The sequence below is a fragment of the Dermacentor silvarum genome, unplaced genomic scaffold, assembly GCF_013339745.2.
Source record: "Dermacentor silvarum isolate Dsil-2018 unplaced genomic scaffold, BIME_Dsil_1.4 Seq77, whole genome shotgun sequence".
Classification (NCBI taxonomy): domain Eukaryota; kingdom Metazoa; phylum Arthropoda; class Arachnida; order Ixodida; family Ixodidae; genus Dermacentor; species Dermacentor silvarum.
The window spans coordinates 28,720-40,001 of NW_023606749.1; the positions used below are offsets into that span (position 1 = coordinate 28,720).

The 11,282-nt window shown below is 44.7% G+C and overlaps 1 protein-coding gene across 1 annotated transcript; it reads left to right on the top strand.

The window, feature by feature from the left end:
- Positions 1–385: 385 nt before the first annotated feature.
- Positions 386–11,278, top strand: LOC119435525 (inositol-tetrakisphosphate 1-kinase-like; the record flags this gene model as incomplete). The annotated part of the gene is made up of 6 exons (XM_037702353.2): positions 386–817; positions 2,438–2,462; positions 3,951–4,076; positions 4,613–4,730; positions 7,645–8,027; positions 11,114–11,278. Coding segments are annotated over exons 1-6 (918 nt in total), but the record flags the coding sequence as incomplete, so codon positions are not given.
- Positions 11,279–11,282: the final 4 nt, after the last annotated feature.

Genomic DNA, 11,282 nt, shown 5'->3' on the forward strand with positions numbered 1-11,282 from the left:
CAAACTCGATGAATGATGAAATGATTGCGAAAATGTTGCGCAACGATAAGGCGCGATGAAGCGCTCACGGCTCGCGGAAAATCCGCGAACCTCGATCGGTCACATGCAGGGGAAGGTCTCTCTGTCCACTTTAGCCGCGAAACCCTTCACAAAACATGTTTAAATCAGGTAGGAAAAAAAAATGGTCTAAGTTTAGAAGTTAATGTATAGTCCTGTTATCTACCAATAAAAAAGAGACTATTACTTATAGTTTTTGACAATAAAAATACGTATTTATACTTACTATTATTCACATAGATGGCGCTAAAACTTGTTGGAGACCAAAGTTTACAGCAACGCATGGTTGTCTTTTGAATAGGAGATTTGCACTCATTTAATGTTCTGCTGTCTGCCTCGCAGCGGCTAGCGGCGGCTTCGAAGCCTGACAGGCCAAGGCTGACAGCGAGTGTGTGCGGTGCGCTAGCTGTGCGTGCATATAGCGTTCTGCCTGGCACTTCCCACGGCCGGACGCGTTCGGCGCGTACGACGTTTGTCTGCCCCATCGGCGCGCGTGTTGGATTACGCGATGGCCTTCTTCCGCGCAGCATCAGCACCGCGCGTCCGGTGCATGTGGTGACATCCGCCGCGACGCCGGCTTGAGGAGCTGCTGCTGCTGCGCGCCAGACCACCGCAATGCGCTGACAGCCGGCGGCGACGTAGGCGCGCGCCGTCTCGTCATGTGCGACATGGAATCCAGCGATCGTCCCCGGGTCGGCTTCTGGTGGGGCGACAAGAAGAGCCGCGAACTCAGCACGGAGGACTTCAAGCAAGCCTGCGCGTAAGCACGCCCCCGTCGACGCCGCCCCCCTTCCCCGGCCTCGCGCGCGGTGTATCTTGAAAAGGCGGTCGCTGGCGACTCGCGTTGCATACCGATCATCGCGGCCTCGGCATCTGTCTAGCATGAGTCTACTGCTGGTTATTGTTTGGCGAACAGAGCTACAAAAAGAAATGCGTTCGAGGGTGACGGGCTGTCGTGGTGTCACTAGGCTTGCACTGGTTAAGCACCAGTTTGGTTGGAGGAGAGTTGAAAAAATTTGCGCGCCAGGCCTGCATGCTACTAGTCAAGCTGCTATTCATGAGACAAGACTATAGTTGTGCTACGGGGTTCGAGGTTGTCAGTATAATGCACGAACAGTTATCGACAGCTTATAGCAAGACAGCACGCGTACCAAGAGTGTTGATTCTGTGCAGAGATTTTTTAACTGATCCTGTACATCACGTGACACTGAGATCAGCCACCATATCTTTGGGGCGCAGATATTTACCTGCCGCGATGTAATTAGAAATGTTATTGAACGATGCAGCGGTCATATATTATGATGTGCTGCTGTTTACATTGTGTATTTGTGTAAACAAGAAAACAATGTTGTGGTGAAAATAACTGTTCTAGTTTTATGCGATTACGCTTTCAATGTGGGACAGGTTCTTCATGTCTCTGCCATATATTGAAGGTAAATTAAGTGCAGGTTGACCTAGAAAATAATTTAACAATTTAACCAGAGCAGTAGCCCATGATATGTGCACCTTTTCAGAATGGAGGCCCTTTTGCAGGCATTTTGTCTGGACACAGTTGTAAAATTGAATCAGCAACATTTGATGTCACATTGTTAATGCTGCTTGAAATTTAATTGTTACGAGAGTGCCAGATAAGCAAGGACAATGATAATGCCAAACTAAATTTACACATCATTACCTTATTTCTGCATGTAACACACATTACATGTAAAAACTTACTTGCGTTGCAAATTATCATGGGCACTGTTGTGATAAAGCAGCTTCAGACATTTGGCTGCCATTTGAATAACCATTGTGCAAACAGGACTTGTTGCTGACGATTTATTCGTTTAGTTGAATGGTGTTGAAAGTACACAGGTGACAGAAGCTCTGCCTTCCATTTAGTTGCAGAACAATAGGCGATGAGACCACATGCGTGACATTTTACATTTCTAGACTATGCTGCATGCTGAGTTACGCCTGAGAACTTTGCTCTTTGATGTACAAATTCAAATTCACCATAGTTGTTACTATGCTTCGAACATTGCCCAGTGTTCAGCTTCACTGCTCCTGTACCATATTTTTTCTCGTATATTGAGCCAGGATTGCGACCATTTCGGCTTGTTAATTCAACATCGAGAGAGATCGTTGTGAAAAGACAAACAGATGAACGAATGCTCTTCTGTTGTCCTGTTTTCTATTCATCTGTGTGTATCTAGTACGATTTGTTATGAGGCAGCCACTTCTCATGGTCAGTGGATGAGAAATTGGGATGAACCATAGCAAGGAAATATATACATGTGTCGTGCTTCTATTCTATCGTGCTCGGCACTCTAATTGTGCACTTTTTTGTTCATCAAACTGCTTGCTGCCTTCTGTTCATCATTATGGCGTGCTTTTACAGATCCCATGGGCTGGAACTTGTGAAGGTGAGGGAAACTTCTTTTGCTCTTGCAAGGCACAACATTGCCCTTAACGTTGCTAAAGTTGTGGCAGAGTGTAATTGTTGAGAACTGTGTAATTTATTTGTTTATTGAATATATGACCCCAAACAGTGTGGCACCTGTAGTGTGCTACCTGTATGACACCAGAAAAACATATTTCGGTTTCGGTCATTTCGGCCACATTCTCTGTTCACTTGCCATTCACAACCTGCTTAGTGACATGTGGATGCAGGAGTGGTGTATGGTCCGTTGTCTGTTTGCTTATTCAACATACTGTTTGCTTTGGGCAGGAGCCCTACAGAATTTACAAGTGGATAATGAGGTAGCTTCGTGGTTTTTCTTGGTGGTGAAAGCACGGATCCACCCATTCCAGTCGTTCTAATGAATGCCTTCGTACAGCCTTGCATGAGAATGTCCCCGATGATGAGACCTTCTCAATGAGCTGCAATCAAGACCGAGTGGCTGCTCGGATGTACAGTGCGGTCTATTTTTAAAAGGAACTCCCCTATCTTCCGCCTTCCTGGCACCCTATCTGCAATTGCCAGCTGAACTTATGTCAGTGCGCAGCACAGGAGGTTAGCAAAGTGACAGCGCCACGAGCAATTCGTCATCTGCTACAAAGACGGGTTGTAAGACAAAGATTGTACACTTGCCAGAGGGAAAGATTCATGTCATGGGTTCCATCAGGAGCGTTTGTTATTGGGCTAGTTGGTACATGATGTTAGAAAAAGAAAGGAAAAAAAAAAAAAACACTCCAATAAATTGGACCCATTTTTCTTGCACTGTTTTTGTTCTAAAAAAATTGGTTCCTTTACAGTCGCGGTCATGGGTTTCCTTTAACAAATGGAACCACGTTGTACAGTCAACCTCAAAAGTTTACGAACTATTATCTCTGCAGCCTTGGAATGCAGCCCGGTATTTGGATTTCCAGCACGTGCTAGTACTATATGCGAACAATGTAGTGTTGCACGGTTTCACTGGCTACAGTCACAAATTGCTCGAAATTCAAATTTTTTTTTTTTTTTGGATCCATCAGTCCACAAACTTTCAGGGTTGATTTTACATGTCTTGAGGAAATTGCAATAGCTCTTCTGCACAGAAATTTGAGCGAATTGGTGGGCATTTATGGCCAAGCAGTGCAGAGAAATAAACACCACTGTGGAAGAGATGGGATGTTTCTTCATGCTTTCCTTGTTGAATCTAAATTTTTGCTCATTTGTTATTTATGCACACCTCTATCAACATTTCATGTTACTGCCAACCCCGCTGCCTTGCTTGTATTGGAAGCTGTGGGTCAGCATGTTCAACGATCTGTTTGACAAAAACTGTGCATGTGGTAAATTTAGCACTTGCTTAGTCAGAGGTCAGTGGAAGAGCTTAGCAGTTTCCCATGTTGGCCGACTGGCTAGCTTCATGGAACAGCTGGTGCAAGCATACTTTCTGGTGTGTGGATGTTTCTGGTGTACACTACAGTTGGACCTGACTCGTCCCCTCGAGGAGCAGGGACCACTGGCAGCTATTGTGCACAAGTTCTGCGACATCCTTGTGCGAGCTGACCATGGCGACACCGAGTGCCAACACATCACTGCCGAATTTGAGGTATCTGATGCTGGATCCATTGATACGGTAGAACAAGAGTGACCAGATGCATATTGAATCAGCCAGTCAAATTCAGTTCGTCTTAAGAGGAGACTGACAGTCCGTATGACTGAGGTGCTTACTGTTGGCCAGTTCGTGCAGATTAAAAAATAATGATATTATATGGCCTAATGTCGAACACTGGTTTGAATAGGAGGACCATACTTGACGTGGCTATTGGTTGTTTCTTGCAACAAGTTAAGCAATGCAGATGCCAAATAAAATTTCTTTAATGAGTGTCCTTTTAGATTGTGATTAAATTAAAAAGTCAAGAGAAAAACAAGTGCGAAATGAGCCATCTGGTTCTCGTAAATAGTCAATGGCAATAGTTTGCCCAGCCCAGTTAAGGCCAGGAGAAGCTGCATACTTTAGCTACTGTAAATGTGGTGCTAGCAGAATACTTGGAGAGACAGAAGTTTTAGCTGCAACAGTTAAATGTGTTGCAGACACCCTTCCAGTGGTGTCCAAAGAATTGAGGAAAGAACTGTGGCATGCAGCGCTTTTGCCGAGCCCACCCGAGCGTGGTGGTTGTCGACCCCCTGGAGAATGTGCGCAAGGTGCTCAACCGCTTCCACCAGTACCGCCTGGTCGAGCAGAGCCCCCTGGCCACAACAGGTGAGGGTGCACTCCCACTTAGCGGAGCATTGCAGAACACGTGACGGTTACCTCTCCTTTATCTCGCACTAGCATTCTCGCCTGCAATCCCAATCAACTTAGTTGAGAGGTTAGTGAAGCAGTTCACATTTATTGCCTTCAAGATGACTGTGTTAGCCAACTGTCCATTGCATCAACAAAGGAAGAAATCTTTTGTATTCATGCGGCCCCTAGTCTTGATGGCATGGAACATGAACGCATGTTTTGCCATGAACTTGCTAAAAATTTTGTTTTTCAGTTTCTGCTATGGCCGAAACAAAATACATACGTTGTATATTGTGATGGACACTTCCAAGCACAGGAACAGAAACCTACTTTACTACACCTGCCATTTACTTGATCTCCTTCTAAGACTTGGTCTCCCTCCCCTTTCATTCACACAGTATGGCGTCTTTATCCTCTGGCCGATAACAATATACGTAGACCTCCGTCCTTCTTCTAAACAAAAATTTCTAAAAAAATATGTAGCTCTGTCCTGTAGCAAGGACAGATGCAAGTTGGAGACATAACAAGTGAAGAAACAACTGTAAATAGTAAACAGAAAAAGCATTAGAGAAAAAATTCTTGCTGCTGGCTTCGTTTGGAAAGTTGGTTTTCAACCAACTTTCTTTTTAGAATGCTGTTTCTCAATTATACGCCCCAACCAACAGTGCAGCCTAATACTATTGGGCTGAAGGCAGCACTCACGAACGTCTATGCATCAAAGCAAATTTTGCATGGGAGTGTTGCAAAATGTGAATAAGGGTCTTGTGGCTGTCAAACCTGGTGAAGTCCCGAGGTGGCTTGAGAAAAAATTGCAACCTGGGAATTGAATCTGATCAGTGACCTCGGCTCAGGTGTCGAGATATTCTGCTGAAACATACTCCGGCAACAAAATTGACTTACCCAAGCACATGTAGTATTTTTCATTTATCTGCACTTCAGTGGGGAAGTAGTATTAAAGGGGCCCTGAACCACTCTTTATCGAAGTCGAGAAATGCATTTGAAGTTAAATTGGGCTATTATAGTTTGCTAACAAAAACTACTATCCAACATATTATGATGAGCACTGGGTTAGATACTATAAAGCATAAGGAACACAATGTTATGAGAAATTTTTTTATATAACAAGTATTAGCAATTTTACAGCGCTTGAAGGTGGTGTGTTCAAAGTGTGGCTAATTCATGATTTGATCTACAGCAAAGAAAAACAAAATTAGAACTAAAATTTGAAGAATCTGCTCTTAACGCCTATAACAAAAGCAGGTACGAGCAGAACAAACTATGACAAAATAACGATGCCAGAAATGCTGTTTTTTGTTACTACAATGAAGCAACAGGCAATACACTACATTGACATTCCTGCAAGTGTGTAGCATAAGCATGCCGTCTGTACAACTGCAGCAGCTTTTCATGGCAACATCTTTTCGGTTCTATTGTGTGCCCAGGACTTTGAGTGCTCTCACGTGCAACCACAATTTGAGGACCGACAGAGATAATGTGTCTGGCAAGTACACGAGTGTGCTGCCCATATCTCTGTGAAAGATATGGCGAGTTTCTCCTTCCTTGTTGACATTGCCACATGTGTGTCATCTTTCTTTTGGCAGCTGATCATTTCTGCTGAATTGTCACTCTTATGTTATCACTTCCTCGCAGGACATGGTTGTTGTATCAGAATGTTTGTGAACGTTATTGCCACTTCCGACATTGAGATGGGCCCATACTAATCAGATTTTATGCGTGTGATGAACGCTGCAATATGTTATTGCACACAAGCGCCGCTGACTGCTCTGGAATATGTGACGGCTGTATAGATAGAGGCTGAACTTGAGCATTGTGATTTGATTGGACAATCGCCAACCATGCTTGACTCTGTTGCTGTCACCCAAGTGTTGCTTTGCTGGGTGCCAACTCACTCAATAGATCTCTTATTCCCTGTCGATTCTTTGAGCTGCTGTTTTTGCCTGAGCATTGTCACTACATCCTGATGATTGGGACAGAGACGCTAGGCCATTGGCAGTAATACAATGCAAGTTGATACCGTCACTGCACTACTCCTTTGCACTTTGCAGGCACTTTGCATAATATGCAATTTCCTTGCTTTAGCCAGAGGAATCCAACAGCAAATAAAATGCCTCATAAATATAATAATATAATGACCCCAAGGATGATGACGATGCTTATTTCTTCAGCGTTTTACTCAAAGTAATTTAAGAGTGAATGAATAAACAGAAGACAGTGATAGTGTTTTTGTTAATCAGGAAAATTCAACCTCAAGCCACATCCTAAACTGTTATGACAATGTGAATAGAGCACTGAAGGTACACATTGGACTGGTGGGGCTGGACGCGTAGGGGGGGGTGTCCTCGTTTGTGCACCACTGATGTACAGTTCTACATGCCAATGCAGTGCCTCAGTCAGAATTACTCATTAAAATTATGCTTAATAAAACGTGTTGCATACAGCTCCTTAGTATTTTCTAAAGTAAAGTCGAGGAATCCACACTTGTCAACAGCAAAGTTCACTGAACAATTCATAACCTGTGCTGCTGGTTTGTGTTCTTGACAATGCTGAAGGTGCGATAAATGTGCTGAAACCAAACTTTAAAAGGAATTAGCCCTTGAAGGGGACGTGGTCCAGTGTGTAATTTCATGTAGTCACTGTAATCTAGTACAGTAGTGCTTACCGTCATTGAAGTGGGGACCCCTGTGTGAGTGGCGAGTTGGAGGTGCCCTGGCTATATATAGCTGGTGCTGTGGGTAAAGGAAGACCTGAATGCAGGGGGCAGTGGTCAAGTGTGCAGTTCCTGGTGATGAATGTGCCTCCACGAGGTGCTTTTATTTCTCACAGTAGAACTACTGCGATTCAATTTGGGCCTGTGTGTCTCCCTTCGCAGAATGGATGTTTGTGCCGCCCTTTGTGGAGCTCACTGGAGCGGACGTGCAGGCCGACCGGGCGACACTTCGACAGCGCGGGGTCCAGTTCCCCATTGTGTGCAAGCCACTGGTATCGCACGGCATGAAGCGGGCCCACCAAATGTGCCTGGTATTTGGCGAGCACGGCTTGGAGAACCTGCAGGGCCCCTGCGTGGCCCAGCAGTTTGTGCCCCACGAGGGACGCCTGCTCAAGGTGTACGTGCTGGGGCAGCGCTACCACCTCACGTGGCGGCCATCACTCAAGGACTTTGTAGCTGACGACTCACCCACCATTTTCTTCAACAGCCAGGATGTTTCCAAGCCGCACTCCAGCTCTCCGCTCAATGCCGAAGCTGCTCTGGATGTGAGTGCCTGCGTACATTTGGAGTGGGCTTCTCTGCTGGGTGTCACTGTGCAACTCCCAAGAGGTCTTGTTGCCTTCTGTGCTAAATGCCCTCTGAAGAAGTAGATGCAGATGTCTCTATACTCTATTTCACACATAACAGGCAATGCTAGAAAGGCTATAGAGAGACTTCTTTCCCTGCTCGAAAAATTGTGTGTTGCATATGAAAGTAAGACACTGGTATGCATCCTGTAATCTCAAGTAAACATTAAGCCTCATACTTATATGTTGCAAGATATGACAATTATTACCTGGAAGGCATCGCAGACATCAACCTATTTATCACCGAATGAATGGAGTGGCATGTTTCGGCAACCAGGGGTCACAGTGGACCACTCGCGCTAGCAGCCGAAACACAGCATGTCATACTGGAAACACAGAGGTGTACAAATAATATGTGGTCGGATATAATCTTATGTCTACAAGTTTTAGTTGTAGTACATGAAGTACGGTAGTTGTTTTGTAGAAAACCTTGCACATCAAGAACAACTGCACTGTGAAAGACGTGGAATGAGATTGGTACATAGCTTCCACAGCATTGCCTGGTAAGTATGACTTGCCGTATAGTGAACGAGAACAGCTAGTTATGGTCGCATAAGACAAATGTAAGATTGTAGCACAGATTTGCATCTCCAAATAATGTGGTGTTATACAAGCTGTGGCAACTAGGCATATGCCACTGTTAAACAAAAAGGATGCTCGGTCACAATAGGCCTAGTAAAAGAAGTACTGCCTTCCAAGTGACTGACTTGTTACGTGAGCAAGACAGCTAAATGTGTATGGTGTGTGATACAGTCGAACCAACTTATAACATCATTCAAGTACCAAGAAAATACCATTATTATAACTAATAATCGTTATAACTGGGTTTCACAAAAAAAGCAGAGGGAACAAACATTTTAACTGGACAGAAAGAAGTACCGTGTTTACTCATGTAATTTGTGCACTTTTTATTATTATTTTAGGGCTTCTAGAAGGGGGTGCTCAAATTACGCAACAATTTTGCAAACATGTCCTAAATAATGTTTACAGTCAAACCCTAGTTATACGTCCGATTTTGCGATGGGGATAGTGTAGTCCCGGTGAACTCCCCATAGAGACAATGCATTAAATACCTCAATTATACGAGATTACGCACGTCCCATCTCATACAACGACCCGCGCGCGAAACTGAACCTCGACGCATGAGAAGCGCTATAGCTTCCGGCAGCTTCCTCCCGGCACCATCCCCTCTGCCAGGAAGGAGAGTGCGCCGCGCTATTGGCTGCATACTGGGGGAAAAAAAAACTATCTCCAAAAGTGATCACTTGAGAATACCGCCCTAGTGCGTATGGAAAGCGCGAGAGCATGTGCGAAGATCCCACCGGAAGGCACGCAGATCCTATCTGATACGCGCGCTCAGGCACGCAGTTCCTCGCTTTGTTTACGCGCGAGCACACAATGCTTCTCAGATGTCTGACGTTGGGTTTCCGGTTTCGTGCTTGTTGTGTCACACTGGCTGCTTGCGCGCGCTGACGGGCTGCTGCGGGGCAGGACAGGGAGTGTAAAATATCGGAGTAAAAGGGAGTTTTTTTTTTTTTTTTTTTTTTTTTTTTTTTCATCAACCAGGGTGATATAATTTAGGGGAGCAAAAATATGCGAGTACATATGATACAGTCAAACCCACTTGTATCATTATCAGCTGCAATAATACTCGGATGTAACAATGAGCAGCTGCTGCACCTTCAACTTTTCTGTGTGTCCTGTGCTTTAAATAAACTGCTTACTATAATGTTCCTATGCCGCATTATTGGCTATAATGCCTTTGTCGCCCCTCCTCGGTCTCCTTTCCGTGCCTCTGAAGTTGGTGAGAGGGTGAAAGGAAGACGGGAGAGAAGTACACGAGACCGGCGACAATGCGATGCTGCGTGTGCCTGCCGTGCAGAGTGCGCGGCACAAAGGCGGGTGTGGCAAAGCAGCTCGCGTATCGTTTTCTTCTTTTTTTGAGGCAATGAAATGAAGGCGTGCCATGCAAGGTACGTAGCACAAAGGCGAGTGTGACGAAGCAGCTCAAGCTGTTCAGGCTATTTTTTTTTTTTAGGATTTTGCGTTTTTTTACCTTTTGGCATGTACACCCAGTAGCCAGATTTAATTGTTATAACCGACAACATAGCATGGGAGCATTGTTGTAAGCAGTTTATTTTACCACAGAACACATACTAAAGTTGACGGTGCATTGGCTGCCCATTGTTATATTGATTATATTGTTAAAACCGCTGTCGTTATAAGTGGTTTCGACTGTACGCATGCAATGAACACACTGCTTATATAATTGACTTTTGTGGCCATAAAAAACTTGCATTGTGCTACATAGCACATGCCAGAATTGAATAGTTATGTTTTGTGTGTCCCCTAAGACATTTAGGACACCCTTGCCAACTGTACTGGTTCTCATTAGCAGAGATACTGTCAACCATGCACTCGCATGTAGCTGTTAATAAATCTGAACTTGGTATAATTTTTGTCAACTTTGTCTGCAGTCACGTGAACTTAATGAATGACAATCTGCAGACTGCCACCACACTATAATCTCAAAACAAATGTAAAAGTGCAACAGGAACTGCACTAGTTCAGAAAGTGTGGGTAAACCAAGTAACTTGAATTGTAATGTTTTGTGAAATGGGTCAAGCACACAGTGAAACAAAGCATTAAATAGTGACGTCTGTCGTTTATGAGGAAGCATAATTTGAAGCTGCTGAAATTGGCAGCTAACAATCAACAGCCTTTTTGTGAAAAGGCTCTCTCTCAATGTACCATCATTAGCGATGTCCAAAATTCAAAGCAAGGTTTCAGATGGTCATACTTGGCATCATGTTGGCAAGCTGTTGATGTTCATGATTCAGTGCAGTTCAATGCGCCATGTGGAGACGCCGCCACGCCAAGATCTGCGTGTGGCAGGATACAATCGCACCACTTCCCACAAAGCACCCAGCATTGTAGCCTATGGTAGCAAAAAACAGCATGCTGTTCCATGGTGTGAGTGTGATTCCAGTGGTGTAAATGTCCAGGTAGCGCCAATGCCATGCCCGCGAAAACTCCGTTTTGTGGTGGACACGATGAGGCAGCAGCTTGGGCAGAGACTCTTTGGCATCGACATCATTGCAGAAAGGGACACGGGGCGGCTCTGCATCATCGACGTCAACAACTTCCCTGGTGAGCACACATCCACCGTTTCTG